Source organism: Lepisma saccharinum, chromosome 4 (assembly GCF_977018435.1).
Source record: "Lepisma saccharinum chromosome 4, izLepSacc3.1, whole genome shotgun sequence".
Lineage (NCBI taxonomy): Eukaryota > Metazoa > Arthropoda > Insecta > Zygentoma > Lepismatidae > Lepisma > Lepisma saccharinum.
This window is the reverse complement of record NC_139232.1, coordinates 92282169-92303461: the sequence shown is the minus strand read 5'-3', so window position 1 is coordinate 92303461 and position 21293 is coordinate 92282169. Positions and strand designations below refer to the sequence as shown.

The window sequence follows — 21293 nt, the reverse complement described above, 5'->3', positions numbered from 1 at the left end:
GTATTCACTTTGACACGATACAATAAAAAGGATGAACATATACTGTACTATTGATTTAATGCCTGATTTCCATAACTCGTTTCGTTAATTTATGTTATTGTATAAATAATATCTACATTTGTTGATGGAAATTGATCAATAAAAATCAACAAGCTGAAACTTTCAATACGACAAATGGAAATTATTTTTTGTAATAACCTAATTTTTCATGAGACGTCTCGAAACTAAAGGTTGTGTCTTTCTGGAAACACAAATGAACAAATTCTACAATAAATAAATAGGTCTTTCAATGGAATGTACAACGATATATTTAAATATTCATTTCTGAACACTTTCCGTTGGAAGAGCTGCAAGTTCTCTTTTAACTTCGGTATTATCAGTACAAAGAAATTCAGGTGAAATAAAAAATACCAGGATACAAGAGTTTCCACAAGGATGAAAGAAATTTATATCATTATATTTTATTTATGTGGCATGGATTTTGTGTAACAACAAAGTACTGCCAATAGCATCCACTTCAAATACTATTTTGGGGGGGGGGGGCGTGCAAGATTATATGTATAAAATATATGATATTTTATAGGAATGGGAGAAGGGGCTTAGAAAGTGCCTTGTCCCCTCAAAGTCTGTCCGTATGGGTACTAACATCAGTTGCTACAAGGATCAGTAACATTGGAGGTTGCTTTACTCGTTGTATTCAGTTCAAATTAACAACATGCAATAGCCTTAATCTGCCACTTTGGCTAATCGCGAAGATGAGGATGAGTGATGATATGATAAAATTTATGAAGGGACATTCACAAAGAACACGCCTTGTTCAGGCCGGGATTCGAACCCGGAACAGCCAGAATATCTCTCTGACATCCATATATATGCTCACGTCATGTATCATTACCTTACACTTTAATTGTACCTTGTATTTTGAAAATGTGTTCCTTAAACATTGTTTTGTGACTTATTAAAGAGTTCTCACATTTTCTTTCCTACAGGTCATTCAGGAGCCGAGAATAAACATCGACACTCTTTCACCATTTTTGCATCGCATCTTGTTCTCCACCTAATATCTTACAGGATATCTAGGTAGCTTCAAGATATGACTTGGAACTCGCCCTTCTACAGCTTATGTTTGCCTTAAGTGATGAGACACTGTTATATGTGGCAACACTGTGAACCACAAGATTCCGTCATATTATTGAGTGAAATAATGAATTTATTGCCGAGTACAGACACTCTTGGTACATAACAACAGATTAGTATGCAAGTAGATTGAATTTGTAAAAAAAAGTAAGCTTTCAATCGAACAGTGGAACATTGACTAGAACACAGAAAATTAATGATGTTAGAATCGAAGTGAAAAATAGAATTATTTATAAATAATGGCGAGTGTAACATCTGTGATCTTAGTATTAGACAAACGAATGAAAAAATGGACTATTATGCATTCATTTATACACACCTTGTTATTAAATGTTCAATGGAACGATCCAAATTTGTGTCGGTTATGTTTTGTGTTTAAATGTAAGGAACTTTCAAGAGAATAAAAATAAGAAAGGAAATAAATTGAATAACATATTCTTCATTCTATCTGTTCGACGAGAAGTACAAGTTCCTCTGCTTGGAATTTTTGTTTTGAATAATGAAATGTTGAAATGAGTGATCTTCAAGTGGAAAAGAGAAAAGAGTTCAAAATATATGACTTCATGGTAATAATGAATTGAATTCGCTAAGGACGTGTTCATAGTTAATGAACATACACTTTTTGCACTATTTCAGATTTTGATTTCGTTTCTGTGTATTAGATTAAATTATATTTTAGTTAAACTGAATTCTGAACACATTTGGGAATTACCCAAATTTAAGATGTTAAAAGTATTGCAATTGTACAAAAATCTAGCACTGACAGTTTTTCTTCAACAGATTCAAGTACCATGTTATATGTTAACCGAAATGAAGCTGGATTATGTAAAACATATTTGTTAACAATAATGTTACATATATTACACTTTACATTTTGTGTCCAATTTACACATGTTATAAAATTCGAAGAAAGAAATGCTCATTGTTAAAGTTGCTAGTAAATATTGCTTATTCTACAGTGTATAATTTTATACAAAACTCCATCATGATTTGAATTAAAATCAATATGAGTCACTGTGTGACTTTTGTACGTTTATTATTTGATGCTTATTCACCATGATGAATTTGCTATTATATACCTAAAGTGCACTGGTTCTCGTGAAATCCAATTCTGATGTTGAATGTTGAAGTACAGTACTTACAAGTTGTGCATTAAACGCTTCATCTCAATTTCTGTGAATGAAATTATTTTTTTTCTTTTGCTACAGGAAACATGAAGCAATTATATTTATTAAAAACAGGTGAAATGATTTACCATTTGTAATAAAATGTGAAGATTGTAAGTATAAAGTTATTTAATTTTGGAACAGATAAAGATGAACTTTTAGTTAAAGTTAATAAACATATAATTTACACTGATTGTTTGTTATTATTATCCCTAGTGACCATAGTGCCGTAGTTGTAGAAGAAACAAATGACTGGCGTATAAAGCCTATGACGCTCCAATAAATGATCATGCGTAGTTCGTTCCTTATGAAGTGGTTCATGACAAAAGTAAGGAAGTATGAATATACCATATTTGTTTAATATTACCAATAGATGTGTGTAATATTTAAAAATTAGACTTGAACTCTTTTCTTCGACAAGGGTACTCTGAAAAGTACTTATTTAACAAATACGTTAAGTGTTTTTTTAATAAATTATGTCATTCAAGAAAAATATTTTCATAAAATATTACATTAATTGTCCCCTAACATGTGTTGATTGGAATGATTCTGTTTCCAGGGTGTCAAACTTTCAGAGATATTGATGATTGTTTTATAGCCTACAAATAATAAATTCATGCTACGGTCACAACGAAAGTTTTGAGATAGTACATAACAATTAACCTGAGAGAACGCGCGCGGCGACATTTTACGCGAAAAGACGCGCGCGGTCAAAATGACCGCAATCGAATATTTAGGTCTATTGGGCTTTTCATCATATTTTTAATTATTTTTTTAAATTTTTTGTTTCCTTGTATCTTTTTCATTCATTTTAATGTTTTAATACAATGTATAAAGCTGGTATGAGTTTTCACACTTTAAAAAAAATGTTTTCTTCTTTCTGTAAGAGTAGGTATAATAGGTGAAGAAAACACGATTTTACCAAAATTTAATAGGTAACATTTTTTTGTTTATATTCATTTTTTTATTGTAAGAATACAATATCATTATGAAAGAAAGAGAATTTTATATACCTTTGATGCGAAGGTTTTAGAAAGAAGACAATTATTTATGATACTAAAGGTATTTACATTCGTTGGTTGGCCAGCGCGTCTTCTAAATAAGCAAATAATAAAAAAAATGCGGTCGAATCCCCGCTACGCGCGTTCTTCCGGGTTAAGAAAGGTAAAAAAAAAATACTGTTTTTTCTCAAAGTGCTCAGCACGACATTCTATGTAATTTTGCATTTTTGTAAACCATTTTTTAAAACATTTATTCCACTCATTTTCGTCGAGTGCTGCAACTTCATATTCATAGCCATGAACAGCTTCTTCAAGGCTGGAGAACCTTTTTCCGCGTCTGAGATTTTTTACTGCAGGGAACAGGTAATAATCACTTGGGGCCGGGTCAGGACTGTAAGGTGGATGAATCACAAATTCAATCTGTGTGGACTCCAGGAACTGAATGGTGATGTTAGTTGTGTGGGCGGACGCATTGTCATGATACCATAGGATCCCTCCCTCGCCGTTCTTGGAGCTTCTCGAAACGTTTTTGTCAGAAAATTGTTGTGTACCACTGAGGAGTAACAGTCCTTTGATCGCCCAAAGGAACAACAGATGTGACAGGATCGCTTTTAGAGAAGAAAGTTGCCACCATTTTCTTTCCGACACTTCGGGGCCGCTTCACGTTTGTTGGTGAAATGTCATCGGGAGAAAAATTTCACTGTAGACTGACGCTTATTCTCGGGATAAAATTCGTAAATCCAGGTTTCATCACCAGTAACGATGTCAGAAACGCGAACAACTTCCCCCACAATTAATTGCGCGAAAGCAAGCCTGCTGCCATGATTCCGGCAAACGTTTCGGAGCGTGTTTGATAAGTTTTGCGACCACAACTTTTGTGGCAGTGATTCAAGGTACAAATGTAACGCTTATATGCCAAATGTAGTATTTTATATTTTTCTAAGGCTAGCAACAATAAGAAGAGTATCTAGAAAGATGTTATTTGCCACAAAACAACGTTGTATAAAGCTACGTAACATACGCAAAAAAATACAGGACTATGGATCCTGTTTCTAATGGAATCAGTCGGGCCTATCCGATAGTACAGTGGCTAATGCTATCCCCTTGTAATCGAAGGATCCAAAATTCGATTCCCGGTGGAGGAGAATTGAAAACAAAAATTAAAAATATTTTTTTTAAAAAAGTGAATTGAAGTCAAACATTGTCTCGTGAAAGTAATAATTTATAGAAATGTTCCGAAGTACAAACTTGTGTACTATATTTTTTTAAGGCCGCATTGTATCACTATCACATTTCGTATGTATATTCAGACAGCCATAGAAGATATGCTGAAAAGTATATATACATAATGCGAACGCATTCGCTGATTGATAAGCAGCATTTCATTTTTTGTGAACGTTATTATAGATCGTACAGCAACCACGCGCGTTGCAAAGCATGCAGATGTAAAGAGTAGCATAAAAGACATATAACGCTAGCCATAAACACAGTACTTAAACTAACTAACTAACTCTCTAGCCTTCTTAAACCCGAAGATTCATGGCTGCAGCAACACAGGCCTTCCATCTGTCGCTATCTTGAGTAAGATCTATATACTCTTTTCCATCTCTACCGATTTCCTTTGGGCCCATCTGAACGTTGTCCCTCCATCTTCGTCTTGGCCTTCCTACAGGTCTCTTACCATCAGGTTTCCCAACAAAAATCCTGTAAACTCCTCTTTCCTCTCCCATTCGTCCCACATGGCCTGCCCACCTAAGTTTTCTTGATTTAATCATTCTAATAATATCTGGACATGAATGCAAATTATGTAGTTCTAAATTATGTAACCTTCTCCACTCACCTGTCTCCTCATTCCTTTTAGGTCCAAATATTTTCCTAAGGATCTTATTTTCAAATACTCTCAATTTATTTTCATCTTTCAATGTAAGGGACCAAGTTTCACATCCATATAATACTACAGGCAAAATTACTGTTTTGTATATTTTAACTTTTAGTTTCTTAGATAATAAACGAGAAGACAAAAGTTTATGAAGAGAGAAGTAACATGCATTTCCTGAATTAAGCCTACTTTTTATTTCCTCTTTAATATAATTTCCATTTGTTAATATTACTCCTAAGTATTTGAATTTGGAAACTGGTTCAAACGAGTTTATTTATTTATTTATTTCATTATTTCAGATACAGTCTTATTTGGCCATTTTACACTGAAACAATTAGATTTTGATTATTACCTAACACTTGGTTTCGGCCTGTAAACATAGTATATTTAGTTTTCTCTTTGTTAACTTCCAAACCTATCTCTTTAGCAGTTTTGAAAAATATTTTAGTATTATTCATAATTGCATTTATATCATCCCCTAATAAGTCTACATCATCCACATATGCTAACAACTGAGTCACACCATTTAATTTTAGTCCTTCGTTAGTTTCTTTTATCTTCCTAACAGCATATTCTAAGGCAAAATTAAAGAGCAATGGAGATAATGCATCTCCTTGTTATAACCCAACATGAATTGTAAATTTGTCAGACACATTAATACCCACACGAATTTTACTTTCTGTTTCACTGGTGCATACTTTTATCATACTAACAAGCTTGTTAGGTATTCCAAACTCGACTAATATATTATATAATTTATCTCTTTTGACAGAATCATATGCTTTCTTGAAATCAGTGAATAGCTGATGGGCATTTTGATTATATTCCCACTTTTTTTCAAGTGTCTGTCTGATGTGAAAAATTTGATCTGTAGTTGATCTGTTACGTTTAAATCCACATTGATAATCACCTATAATTTCATTAGCATATGGGGTTAGTCTTGTTAAAACAATGTTAGATAATATTTTATATGTTGTTGAGAGTAGAGAAATTCCATGCTAATTATTGCAGTTCATTTTATCACCTTTTTTAAACACAGCAACAATTATGGATTCTTTCCACTGTTGAGGGATTTCTTCTTTATTCCATATTAAACAAATTAATTTATGAATTTGACATATTAACGAATTTCCACCACATTTAATTAACTCAGCTGGTATTAAATCAATGCCAGGTGCTTTGTTATTCTTTAGCCTTTTAATAGCATCTTTAACTTCAGTCAAGTTAGGTTCTGGAACTAAAGGCTCTGCTGTGTGCACTTCATTTACTTCTGATTTATCTCTTACATGAACATTTAAAAGGTCATTAAAGTAGTTCTTCCATCTATTTAGAATATCACTTGGGTCAGCTAGAAAATCACCCTCTTTATCTTTTATCAAGTTTACTTTAGGTTGCCACAACTTTCTAAATTCATTTACACCTTTATATAAATCTCTGATATTTTTGATTTTGCTGTTTGTTTCAATTTCGTTAATTTTGCTTTTCAAGTAATCTCTTTTTTTACTTCTAAACGTGTGGCTAACTTCTCGCTTTATTGTATTATAATTGCTTAGATTTGTATAATCAGAGTTATTTAACCACCTAAGTCTAGCCTGATTTCTAATTTCTATTAGATTATGACATTCATTATCAAACCATGGCTTACTTTTTCTTGGTTTATGGTATCCTATACTTTCTTCAGCTGCTGATTCTATTGCATTACGTATGTGCTCCCAATTCTTATTTACGTCTGTTTCGTTTATATTTTCATCATCATTTAAATCCTGCAAAACATCAAATCTATTTTGTAAAGGGTTTGACCATTCGTCCGGGAGACCGACGTCCCCAGTTCGAGGTGCCAAACAACTCTACCGCTGGTCCGTGGGTTCAGGGTTCCGCGGCCGCCCGATTGGACGGTCGTCGGTCCTCGGTTCGCGCCTCCGGTTAAGGAAACACGATTCCTACCACCAGGTAACGGTTTAATTCCAGGTTCGTGTCACCGGGTCGGTTATTTACACCTCCGGCGGTAAGCCACGTCGTGCATAAAGTGGTGCTGTTATTAATTTATACCAATAATAATAATAATATTTGTTGTAATAATGGAAAAACTATAACCCTTCTGGTCAATGGAGACAAGCTATACAGCTTCAAACTCAGGACTAAAACCAAAAATATCGACCATACGAGGATATACATCTATACATATATATAAATGAATCAAGAACACCTGTAGGATAACGAATATATACGTGTATTCGGCAAAAATAAACACAACAATGATGATATAACACATTACTTGTACATATCCCCTCGCTCTCATTCCATCATGCACTCACACACACACACTGCAGGGGTGAACACAATATAGCATTACATGATAAAGTATCTAACCGCCTCTTTGGTTTATTACCCGTGTACCTTCGAATATTTGAGATTTCTATTAGCCCCTTAGGCTTGCTTTCAATGTAAATACGCGCGGCCAGCACTCTGTCACGTATAAGACGCGATTAGCTAGGCGTCATAGTTACCAAAATTAAATAATAATTGACATTACACTTGTTGAGGCACTACTATGCAAAAGAATAAGCATACACTAAATGAATGACAAGAGGAAATTAACTTGATTACAAGTACACTGTAATATAAACTAGGATATATTAAAAATGATTAAGTCGGCTATACTATTTAGTACCTAGTTTTTCTAATACCTATATATATATCAAAGAGCACGGTAAAAGTCAAATAATTAATTATATAAATACTCGGCGCGAGAATAGGAAAACAATAACAAATAGTAGGTCTTTTACATTTATAGAATTTCGAAGGGTGAGCGAAATAGGTTCTTAGTTTTTAAGATTTGTAGTACTTTTGATTTGATTGGCCAAAATAATTAGTAATTGCAGGCAACATTGTTCGATTTCATCTCGCTTTGTCTTATTACGAACCAGTGGCGACGTAGGTGGACAAATGTTCACTCTCACACATAAAGAGATAACTGGAGGATACTATACCGAGTCATTGGCGGCGTGGTCCTCGCTGATGTCAACGGTCCTTGTTGCGGCGTCCCGACGACACTCGTGTATATGCCAGTCTGTCCTCCTGGCGGACGAAAACTGTCTCTTCGACTTAGACGTAACATTCATTTTTCTTCCCTTTTTCCATCGCGGCGACGAAGATGGGCGGAAAAGGCACCTCGCTTCCATCTGTCTGCTCGGGGCGTTGCATCCGATCGTAGCTTCAATGGCCGTTCGGCGATACGCAGGGCGTCGGGTCGTCTAAGGGCGGACGTCGTTTCATCTCTCTCTTTCTCTCTATCTCTTCTCCTTTTCTCGGCGTAACATCCGTCTCATCGTTGTCGTACTGTCTCTCACCTGGGTTAACAATGCGAGTTGTCGCTGCGGCGTGGCTTTCATCTCAGACGCCGTTATGCAAGCGTCGTTGTGCGGTTCTCTTGACTTAAGGCGTCGTATACTTAAGCAGGCGTCGTGGCTTCTTCTCTTGGCTTCATGGCAGCAGTAATCGGAAACCCGAAGGTCCCGTCCCTCTCGTAGTTTTCAACCGCCCATATTGATTCACTGTCCCTCCATGCAAAAAAAGGGAAAAACACAACTGGAGCACGTGAAACACGTAATTAACACGGCCTCAATTCCTGGCACTGTCACTGTGATCACACACTCACGACAATTAACACGACGCGGTCGAAAGGTTAAAACAAAGCAAAGTTCCGTAACTCGCGCAAAGTGACGCGGAGATGGTGTTCGGTCTGAATATGGCGCTAAACTGTGTCGGTCCTCTGGAGTCCAGGGGTATTTAAGGAAAACTTGAAACTTCAAAAATCAACCGCCTCGCAGTTCGTTAGCTTAGAAAAAATGCTGGACGGTGGTCTTTCTTCCAGGTTCGTTGTCTACTTGGGGGGTTTGGGGGTGAAGAAAAAAAACAGAGCAGTCCTCACACGTGTTGCGAAAGAACTCCCCCTCGGTCGGCAACTTGGACGTTCTTCCTATTGGACAAGTAAAAGTCACCCTTAGTGTCAAAAATTCCACAAATCGGTATTGTTTTCCTACCCTCGCCGTCTAGAACTGAAAATCCAAGAAAAGCCAAGAAGCACAACTGGCTACAGAAAGTTGTTAAGAGTATTTACGAAATTCTAAAATACACTCACATAAAGTACAAAAAAGACTGGTGACAAAAGTAATTGTCACAATTTGACAGTTTAATTTGGTAATCTTTCTTAATTCTTTCATCAGCAAATTTTCCTGTATTAAATTTTATAACTTTTAGATTTTGTTGCTTATGATTTATCACTGCGAGTCTTTCTCTTAATTTAGCAATTACTAAATAATGGTCACTGGCACAGTCAGCACCTCTATGTGTACGAACGTCAATTATACTAGTATGCCTTCTCTTATCAATGAGAATATGATCTATCTGATTATGAGTTTTACCATCTGGAGAAGACCAGGTATATTTATGGATATCTTTATGTTTAAAAGTGGTACTTTTCACAATTAAATTCTTTGAGGTTACAAAAGTAATCAATCTTATACCATTATCATTACTTAATTCATGAAGACTTTCTTTACCAATCGTGGGTTTAAATGTCTCTTCTTTGCCAATCTGTGCATTACAGTCACCTAACAGAATGTTCATATCATGCTGAGAAAATTTATCAAAGACCTGTTCTAACTCTGCATAAAAATCATCTTTAGTATCATCATCTTTATGTTCCGTTGGAGCATGTATGTTTATTAAAATAATTTTACACCACCTACCCTGTAAAACTACATATGATATCCTATCATTAATAAATTCTACTGTTTTAAGAGCCGAGATAATTCTATTATTTATGAAAAGCCTGTTCCAAAATTATGATTTTCAGTACCACCATAGAAAAAAGTATAATTTTTAGTTTTACAATTCCCTTCTCCTGGCCACCTAACTTCCTGAACAGCTACTACATCTAATTTATACTTAACTATCTCATTAGCTGTACACTGAAATTCCCCAGGCCGGTAAAGGCTCAGAACATTCCAGGTGCCTAATTTAATATCCTTATTCCTAATGTAGATCTTATCCTTAGTGCAGGGACCTCCCAAAGTAGTCCCCACCCGGAGATCCGAACGGGGGACTATTTTACCTCCGGAATATTTTACCTTTGGAACATCCATGGCCTTATATTGCTGTTTCTTGACATGTCTTTTTACAGAGCAGAGTTGTCAGCTCTACGCCTAACCCTCAATATGAATGGAGGACCGCACCTATCGTTGGTCAGCGGATCCCTCGGATCTAGCTGGGAGGATCACATTGTAGGAATTTAGGTAAAAATGGCGAAGGAAAAAATGGCAACGGAAAAAATGGCAAAGTGAAAATGGTAAGCGGAAAAAATGGCAAAGGGAAGAAATGCCAAAAGGAAAAAATGGCAACGGAAAAAATGGCAACGGTAGAAATGGCAAGAATAGAAATGGGAAATGCAATATATTCTGATTTTATGTGAAAATTTAGAAATTATGTCTAGCGTTGCATCATTTGTAATTAAATATAATATAATTTTGATCTCTTAACACTGTCTTTGAATAGATAAATTTTATTTGATGTTACCAAAAATTATTATTATGCCGTTTAAATTTTCATTCTTTAATCTGGTAGAACTTGCGGCTCCTATAAAATTACTCTAAAATCACAAGTTAATGAAACACCTTTTTGAATAATTTCAAGCATGTGAAATGAAATTTGGAGGGTAGCATAGCAGGTGTTTTAATTTTGATTGAAAACAAGTTTACGTCTTGCGCGCACCTACTGGTCAATCACACGTGTTTAATACAAGTATGACTTCCTTATCTACCCCCAGCACTAATTTGAGTCATTCCTTCCGCTCAGGGAGACGAACTTGTTTACTTCTTCGAAATGGAAATTGTTAGATCGCAGAAAGGTGGAGGGAAGCTCTTCTTCCTAGGATATGCATATACAAAACAGTCTGATCTGAAGAATGTTATAAGGTGGAGGTGTGCTGACAGGAACAAATTTAAGTGTCGAGGAATTCTAAAAAGAAATTCATATAAACAAAAAGCGGTTATTCTGCAGGCTGAGAGAGGACAACTGCCAAAGAAGAAAACTAGGAGAATATATACTGACATGCAACACAGACTGCGAAATTTGTGCATTGATTACAGTGCTAACAAAAGAATATTGGAGGATTTCTTACGGGGAGTTTCACATAACCTAAAGTTGCAATGCATGTAAAGTGACGAAATCAATGGTGATACATATTGTTAGTTAAATACAGAATTGCAAAGTGACGAAACCTAAGGTGAATATAATATATCTTTGTTAAATACTGCATCAATATTTTTCTTCTTTCCAATTTACATATGATTTGCTTATAACAATTATTTATAATTCGCTAGTTTTGGAACCCAAACACAACCACTGGATATGTACAATAAATAAGAATTGTTGCTGTAAACCAGGTGAAAGTTTCAGAATATGTGCCTATGACTTTTGCCTTTGTGGGTACATGCATCGTTCGCATTCTAAAAAGGAAGAAGAATAAGTCTGTAGTAATCGTATTCTGATACTTTGTTACATTCATGCAATCATGTAAGATTGATTTCGAACTGTACCACGAACATTTTATTAGGTTTGGTAACCTTATTCGGTAATATAGTGTATAAATTATCATAAATTGATTTCACACGTATCAGGTATTGCATTCTTAAGAACCTGATGAATACTCTTTACAATTTACATGTGAATTATTTATATCAATTATTATTTATCATTTCCTTTTCCTTTCTTCTTGTCAGCATTTTTACTTTCGCCATTCTTACTTTTGCCATTTTTTCCGTTTGCCATTTTGTCCTTTTGCCATTTTTTCCCTTTGCCATTTTTTCCGTTTGCCATTTTTACTTGGCCATTTTTTCCGTTGCCATTTTTTCCTTTGCCACTTTTACCGGACACCCATTGTAGTCCACCAACCATACCTCGCTTCTGCCGATTGTGGGACGCTCATAGAGCCATGACAGGACAGTTCTGTAAATCCCAACAGATAAACACAGTTCGTACTTGCCTTAAAATATTATTAATATTTCACCCCGGATTGGAAGACTCACGCCATCTTAACCACTGACGAAACTCTCTGAATGTTTGATGTTCTCTCACAATTAATACATAAACAATGGCATATACACAACACACACAAACACACCTGCACACAACGTATTAATTCACCAAAAGGAAACTACATTTGAAAATCTACAATAATACAATTAAAAATGTTAAACATCTGATCATTTTCATGCACGCAGCATATGCTTCGCTTCACGCGTGCTGTGGTTTGACGGACTGAGCCGGACCACGTGCGGATTTGGCCAGATTTGCCATAATGCTCTGCGCCGCTGACGTCACATTAAATATCATCCATTGTCGCATGGGAAGGAGCAAGGTCCCGATAGCCTGTTTCGATCGCTGAATGCTCTGGGACTCGTTTAACCCACTTTTAAAATCATAGAAACTCATGGCACGAAAATGCTCTCTTCCCAGCTCCATAGCTGTAGGCGAGTGACGCCAGACGCCACGCGGTCGGAAACAACGAAACTCTCCGAGAACACTGATAAGCCGATCACATTGAAACTTCCACGGGTGAATCAGCAAAGATTTCTCTGCTGAGTATTTCTTGGAAGCAAAACAATGAACAATAACACAACCTATCTCAAAACTTTCATAGTGTCCCTCGTACGTAAATATAGCTGCTTGGAGAGAGAAATAAAATTTGTATTAGTTCTACTATCGATACTTAAAGTGAAATCATACAGAAACATTACTTAAAAAAGAGAATGAGATCTCGCGTGGCTGCAACAACTAGGTAACATACATTTAAAATACTATATAACATGGAATTCACAAAGATGACCCACTGAACACTTTTAAAATTATATATCGGAATATTCGCGATGGAGATCCTCATAACTTTGACTGATCTGGGGAGATATTTTAATAATTAAGAGTTTGCAAGGTTAATTCAATATAAAATAACCCAACTGCGTGTAAAACTTATTTGGATGCCATACAGCACAAATCTCCAAGGGATATCCACAATGTCCAGACTACATCCATGGATATTCCATTGGATGTCCATTACTATCCACTGGACGTCTATGGGATATCCAGAACTAGATATCTGAAACTCGATCAATTCTAGATATCTAATACATAGCCCACGCATGTATAGAACTGGCTGTCAGAATCACTGTCCAATACCAAATATCCAATACGTCGCCAGATCTTGACCAAAACTGGATATCCAAAACACATCCAATTCTGGATATTCAAAGCACATCTATATATTGTCGAAAATTGGATATCCAAAACACATCCAATTATGGATATCCAATACATAGCTAGATGTCAAAAACTGGAATCCAAAATACATCCAGTTCTGGATATCAAATGCATAGCTAGAACTGATCCAGAACTGGATATGCAACAATGAACATAAATAGGATGTGTTTCAGATATTTGAAAATGATCATAGTATTTCTGTTATGTATACTTCAGTTCGTGTGTTTTACGCCTGAGGCCTGAGTGAATGAGAAGCATATGACCGTTCTCCTTGACTATTATTATGGATTGAAACTTTCTACAATACAATGCGGACAAGAGTGTTCCTTCATCAATTTAATAACTTTTTCACTCATCCTCAATTTCGAGATTAGCCAAAACTTGCAGGAAAGCCAAGTAAAATAAACCAAAAAATCAATCGAACATTACTGAAGACCAGCTCCCTCTCTATCCTTAACGCAAACCTTTGAGATTGAGGACCTTTGCACAAATGGGCCGTTTGAGTTTTATATGCGGTTTAATAGGGAACTTAGAGCGCCATCTCCAAGCATTCACTGGTGAAGAAAACCCTACGAGTACCTTTTTTCACGGTTTCCATCATCATTCCCCGTCCCATTTAACCAAGCTGAATATCGACAGCACGTTGGTTCGAGAATGACAAAGCCTTCTTCATCCCATTAACACTCCACATCATTATATTATAATCGTTCGTACTTTCTGATCTTAATAATGCATTTGACAAGGTTCGGCACTCTGGTGGTTCTTATTTCCAATCCATACTTTCACTTCTCTAATCCGATTATTCGCATTTCTTCCTTCAATGACCCACATATTTCCATTTCCCTTTGAGGTTCACTATGGCCTGTAGCATCCTCTTCTCATAGCTACACTTATTGGATATTACACACTAGTTAGAAAACTTAAACATCAAGTTGGAAAGCTAACTTGCCTTCCGTAGCGTCTTCTATGGAAGTGAAAACCTTTCGTGCATCTTTCCGTATTGTATGAACTACCTCTGACAATTTTAACAAATTTAAAACATTTTTTAAGATGAAAACAGGGCGTATGTTTCTCTAACATATTCAGTACAATGCTCAAATGCATATACTCTACGTGATCAAAAATATCCGGACACTCAATGGAATTAGGGCGTGAAGTTCGAAGCATCCTCCATCGGATGCACTGGCAATCAATACCATGTGGGGCCATCCTTGGCCTTGATGACAGTCTCCACTCTCGCAGGCATACTGGCAATCAGGTGGCGAAAGGTATCTTGGGGAATGGCGGCTCAATCTTCGCGGAGTGCCGAGATGAGAAGAGCAGTGGATGTTCGTCGGCATGGTCTGGCACAAAGTCGGCGTTCCAAAACATCCCAGAGATGTTCAGTGGGATTCAAATCGGGACTTTGCGCAGGCCAGGCCATAAATGGGACGTTGTTCTCTTGAAACCACTGTCCCACATGGCCCACAGTGTGGACGGATGCATCGTCATGTTGAAACACGCAATCATCATCCGCGAACTGTTCTTCGATGGTAGGCAGCATGAACGTTTGTAAAATGTCAACGTAATGATGTGCCGTGACAGTACCATGCAAAGCAACGAGGGGAGCAAGCCCCTTCCAGGAAAAACATGCACACACTGTCAACCCACCTCCACCGAATTTCACTGTCGGCACAACACAGGATGCTAAATGTCGTTCATGAGGCATTTGCCACACCCACACACAACCATTAGATTGCCACATGGTATAACCCTATTCGTCACTCCACATCACGGATTTCCACTGTTCTAATGACCAGTTGTGCCTCTCCTTACACCATGCGAGGCGGCGCTTCGCATTTCGTTGGGTGATGTGGGGCTTATGGGCAGCCGCTCGTCCATGGTAACCGGGTCGTCGTACCCGACGTCGCACAGTCATGCTGCTAGGATTACATCCTGCCCTGGTTTGGAATTCCTGTGTGCCGGTGGCGATCGCTGATTGCCGGTTCTCTCGTACTACCTTATTCAACACTCGGCGGTCTCTGTCTGTCAAGATGAGCGCTCGGCCAGATCGTTTTGCGGTTGTACACGTCCCATTACGTTTCCACTTTACTATCACATTGGCGACAGTGGATTTCGGGATGTTTAGGAGGGTGGATATCTCGCGCACTGACTTGTTACTCCTGTGGCACCCAATCACTTCGCCACGTTCGAAGTCTGTAAGTTCCTTCGACTGACCCATTCTGCTGTCTCGTGCACTATGCTGCCTGTAGTGACCCCTTGCTTGCCTCACCTTGCTGTAGATGGCTCCACAGAGTGGCCTACTATGCACAACACACATTTTGACTGGTGTCCGGATATTTTTGATCACATAGAGTATATATATATTTCTGCAAGTGAACAAAACATTTCATATTCAATATTGAATCATCATTTATCTTGTATGAATTCAGTTTTACACATATGTAACTACATATATTAGTCTCCTTCGTATTTGAACGTAAATACAGCAATAGGTTGTATATGGGTTGTGTTGAAAATTTGACGTTTCTGGCTGCCATTTCGTTAGCGAGAGGGGGACTTTATTGTCATGATAACACACTTCAAAAGGGTTACTTAAACCTGTTGCCATATTATCACAATAATTATCTTTGGAACATGACAATTATCAGACCACTTCTACCTATGGCGGCGATACAGAAAACTTGGAGGCAAAACCTTGTATGTCAAATCATAGTAGAGTCACTCGGGGGAATATGTCCATTGGGGTTAAATGCCCACCCCCTCGTATCTCGCGCAACGTTAATGTTATGGCAACTTTGTGACTTGTTTGAAAGCGTCCTCCGTGGTGAGACGAGGCAGCAGGTTTGGAGCTTGTGAGAAGAATCTGAAGCCATCCAGGGTTAATTTCATGAGGTAAGAAGACAATTTTTGAGGTAATATTCTTTTGGACGTTGCTGTATTAACAGTGTGCAATAATATTCCCAAGAGTGAAATAAACTGAATTATATTTGGTATAAAGATCAAGAGTCAGGGAAACATATCTGCAGAGTGAAACTCCCGCATGGTGCTCAGAGTTGCCAACCCAGTGATTCAGTTTTCTGCTTGTAGCTGTGGGGTGATATGCCCACAGAAATTAAGTGCCATGGGCATTACTATGATAAGGAAAGACCACAATGTGACTGGATCCAGTGTATTCGTTGTAGAATGTGGATGCATGGAATATGTATCAAATTCACGTACATGTGTCCAAAGGACAATGCAATTTCTCACAAATGTAAACAGTAAAAGAGAGTATGGTAAATTAAAAATGAATGTGGTTAGAAACGCTATGCTTGTTTGTACAAATGATGTTCTGTTTACGAAACAAACTTAATAATCTTCCAGTTAATGCTGAGTAGTATTTTCCTTTCAATATGTCATGTCAAGCCACACCCCCTATACGCCTTCATGGCGTGGTGCTATGCACAGGGGAGCACTTTACCTTTACCTTTTTTTTTACCAAGTACTACAACAATTGTTTCTTGTATTGGGCATTTTACCTTTAATGGGCGGGCATTTTACCCTGAACACGGGGTAATTTGCCCAAATTGACCTTCATCTGTTTATTTATCTTTGATGGTTCTTTTGCTATAAGACTTACAGTAATAAAGCTTATATAGGTAACAATAACAAAACATGTAGCTTTCATTTGACATCCTTTTCATTGCGACAGTCCTTAATTTAAGCGAAGTTATAAACCGCAAAAAAAAAAAAAAAAAAGTTGGGCGTATCCCCCCGAGTGACTCTATAAAACTTGAGCCAATTTTTCAACCTGCATTTCTCTTCAGAAAACTGAGCAACTTGAAACTGGGAAAAACAGGGACAAAATATCGGACCCCTTGATTACAAGGCGACGACGTTGCCACTACGTCACGGTGGTCGGCACCAATACATTTATATTCCTTCACTCTCTCGAAAGACATATCATTAAGTACAAAGGATGTAACAGCAGAAATTACTCCACTTATTTACATATATTTACAATACTAATGCTCATTGTGCTCAGCAAGAAGTTGATCTATTTGTTCGCGTAACGCCACAGGTGTTTTACTACGTAAATCGTGTATTACTTGTAAAATATATGGCAGTTATTCGTCACATCAAGTTTAAACAAAATTTAACAACGCTCTTACTGTAGGATTAACTTCAGATCTTGTCAATGTGCTTACTTAGAAAGCTCCTTCCTGATATAGGATTATTCAAAACAGAGCTGAGGTATTTGGAGTGTGGTGTTCTGTTCAGAAACAGACTCTTGTTTCTCGAGGTTCGAAATGAAAAGGCATTTCTCTCCGGAATTATTAATCGATGCAAATTAAGGTGTCTAATTAGGATGAGAGTATCTCGGCTAATGAGTTGAGTTGTGTGTTTAGACCTTATGACGAATGGCGTCCATTAGAGATCTCTCAAAAGCCCTCAACTTCCAATTCTCGGCAACAGGACGAGGGGGGTCGGGGGCAAAAATCACTCTTCTCTTGCCATCCGCTCTTTGGAAACAATTGACTAACGCCTAACAGGATTCCCGAAGCCGTGGAAAACCACATTTCTCTTTCCCTCTGCCCCCCTCGCCCCTTTTCTTCCTACGTACCATTTATGTCTGAGCGTTTTGTCAGGGAGCTCTCTCTGTCGGCGTTGTTGGTGGGGGGGTTAAGGGAGTTACTGCAAAAGTTCCCGGACCGAAACCCACTAGCAAGAGCCGTTTATGCTCCGAAGAGCAAAAACCTTTCTTTTTTTTGTTATTAAGCCTTAGTTTTGTGAGGATGGCGTGACTTTGCCGTAATAGCCGACATTGTGCTCCGGAAATATCAAAAGGGTATTCTTTGAACGCATATGAAGCCGGAGATCTGCCTAATTTGAAAGCTAGCTTTCCGTTTAGAATATATTTCCAACGAATAGGAGCGACAACCCCGATGGGTAACAACCTTGCATTAGTTTCTATTTCACTATAATTATATTTTAGGAATAAAGTACATATCTACCAGACCCACCATAAACAGGTTAATCTACAGGGTGTCTCTGAAGTAATAGTTCAAACTGACACAGGTGAAAGTAAACGATAATAGAAGCAAAAAAGTCTTGGTATGTGCGAATGTGTGATTACAAGCCACCACTGACTTCATTGTTTGTAAACGTCGTCCTACTTGATAAAATGCTAATAATACAGTAATAATAATATTCTCTGAGGCGCTGATGTACACAGAGAAAAATGTTTGTTTAGATTAACAAAAAAAATAGTAGTGGTGAACAAATCGTTTGTTTAAATAGGCAAAGAATTGTTCACCAGTACCAAAATACTTGGTCAAGTTCTATTTGTTTGTCGTAAACAATTTTTTGGTTACCAAAACCAAATATTATTTTGGTAAGTCTAACAAAATGTAGCCCATTTGTTTAGGAAACCAAATAATTTATTCATGACTACTAATGTTGTAATGTGCCTAATTTTAGCTAGGGTGGATAGTTTGTATAAACTAACTAATCTCAAAATACACATTCAGAATAGAAAGTTCACGTAAACTAACCGATTTTGGAGCGTGTTTGTTTTTCTGCGGAACACTTACCTTCTACTTATATAGTCCAGAATCAAAAGGTTGCTCATGGGAGATTCACTTTCATTCACTGCAGTACATTTTCTTCTTTCATTTCTTTGATGTTCACATATCTTTTGAAGAATGTTAAAGAACAATTTTTCACTATGATTACAATCAAATGTACCATTATTTGTTGTACAAAAACTTATGTTTCTTTTACAAATTACGATAGAACCATCTAGTGGCCGGTGTAGGAAACTCAGTATAAAGTAAGTATATTCTGAGCTTTTTTCAGAATATTAGGTTACACAGCAACATAAAGACTCGCTTCAAGTAATTATCTATCTACAAGAGTTTCAATTTTCGACAAAAGATTTTCATACTACACTCGACGAATCTGGACAATCGTTATTTCAAATTCGAAAGCACGCTCACGCACATATAGTAAATTTAACCAAACGTTTTGTTTCTCTTTATTTACATATGTATCATTTTGTTTACGCGTACCATATTTTGTCTGACCAATTTTTTTGGTATTCTTAAACAAAATTATTCAGTAATTGCAAGCAACATTTGGTTATCGGAAACAAAAAGCATAACCAAACAGCTCAACCAAACTTTTTTGGTAATTCCAAACAAACCAGTTTTTTCTGTGTACCCTTGTAAATGTGCGACTCTCAGGGTGCCTTCGAGCAGGGTATTTTTGTTGGTACAAGCGGTACAAGCGTGCAGCCTCCTGTGCATTGCCATTAGCCAAACCATACATGTAATGCATGTTCCATTTTCAGTACGCAGTACAGAACAACTGACGTGACTTCCACAGTAAGATTAGACTGTGTTCTGATCGTATCGATCCTGTTTGATTACAACGCCACCTCTCGGAAGTGTTCTGTTTTGTAAACAAAGAACAAACCTCGGAACGCACAACGAGTAAAGCACTCGGTGTTTACAAACTGCAATGAGTGACGGCTTCTAACCACACATTGGCACACATTATTAGCATTTTACCAACTGGCACGACGTTTACAAACAATGAAGTCAGTGGCGGCTTGTAACCACACATTCGCAATTATCCCGAAAACAGCTCGTTTGCAGACCCATGTTTACTGAGACTTTTTTGCCTCTATTATCGTGTACTTTCACCTGTGTCGGTTTGTGCTATTACTTATGAGACACCCTGTATATTTTAGTTTGAATTATTTTTGTTTTAAGTCCACTTGATGCACAGGAAGGATAACAGGCACAGGACACTTTAAAACCACTACGTGCCTCCACCGAGTATCGCACTCGTGACTCTTGATTACAAGGCGAGGACGTTACCACTACGCTATCGGGGTGGCAAAGCTGACATTAGTTCGTACGTATTGCAAACTTTATGGTTTCTAAGAGCCGCGCCGATCACCGTGTTTAGGATAGCGCACTACAACGATAGGGGTCACTGGTTTGAATCCTTGTCTGGACATTACTATTATTTGTGAGTGTTCCTTCATCATTTTCACCACATCATCACTCATCCTCATCTTACACAATTAGCCAAAACTGGTAGAAAATCTAAGTAAAATAAACCAAATCAATCATTCAATCAATCTATGAGCCTCAGTGGGTGATGTCAGGTGATTTTTTTCTCCGACGGTGTTTCTGCAATAAAATGGTTGTGGGGCCCACCACTGGGTACATTTGGGACAACGCTGGAGTGTAAAGGCGGTGGGAGCATGGTGATAATCACATCGCCTTCAATATGAGCGAGATCAAGAATGTGTCCGGACGTAGCCCACCGCTCAGGAGAAGATCCCCGACGGAAATGAACTGGCAGGCGCGACTTTACTATTAGGGTTGGGGGAGTGCACCCTGAGTGAGAAACACACGTGGACTGAATGCGGTGCAGCGACGCAAGTCGTTTAAGCTTTAGGGTTATGAGACGTCATCTTTTACCCGGAAAATTCATCTTTTTCGGGTCCTAGAAATGGTCGGGGGGGATTTTCAGGAAAATTTGAAACAAATCCTCTTTTGTTGGTATAGACAACTGCTTAACTTCAAATTAGTAACAAAATATTATTTGTAAATAATTGTTTCCTTCTTCAATTTCAAAGTAAGGAAATACAACACACACAGCTACAAGCGCAAAGACAACAAACTTTTCTTCCAGCAAAGACATTTTTTTGGACGTTTGTGTCTCTTGTGTAGTCACCTCCGCGCCGCGCAAAACATTTGTGCAATCTACGTCTACGTGAGCAGCAAATTTCTGACA

At 37.5% G+C, this 21293-nt stretch overlaps 2 protein-coding genes across 2 annotated transcripts in view; one reads left to right on the top strand and one right to left on the bottom strand.

The window, feature by feature from the left end:
• The window catches only part of LOC145987261 (uncharacterized), a 193916-nt gene extending 191420 nt beyond the window's left edge, over nt 1-2496 (top strand). Inside the window, exon 6 of the mRNA XM_083121776.1 lies at nt 990-2496. Coding sequence (XP_082977902.1) covers nt 990-1084 — 95 coding nt within the window. The 3' untranslated portion in view covers nt 1085-2496. The remainder of the gene's footprint in view (nt 1-989) is intronic.
• Nucleotides 2497-15252: 12756 nt separating this feature from the next.
• On the bottom strand, nt 15253-15819 carry LOC145987010 (uncharacterized). The gene has a single exon (XM_083121473.1). It carries the CDS (start codon nt 15817-15819, stop codon nt 15253-15255), a length of 567 nt encoding a protein of 188 aa, XP_082977599.1.
• Nucleotides 15820-21293: the final 5474 nt, after the last annotated feature.

Excerpts from the sequence above, each read along its gene's own strand:
- LOC145987010 (XM_083121473.1), bottom strand. The coding sequence starts at position 15,819 with ATGTGTGTTGTGCATAGTAGGCCACTCTGTGGAGCCATCTACAGCAAG.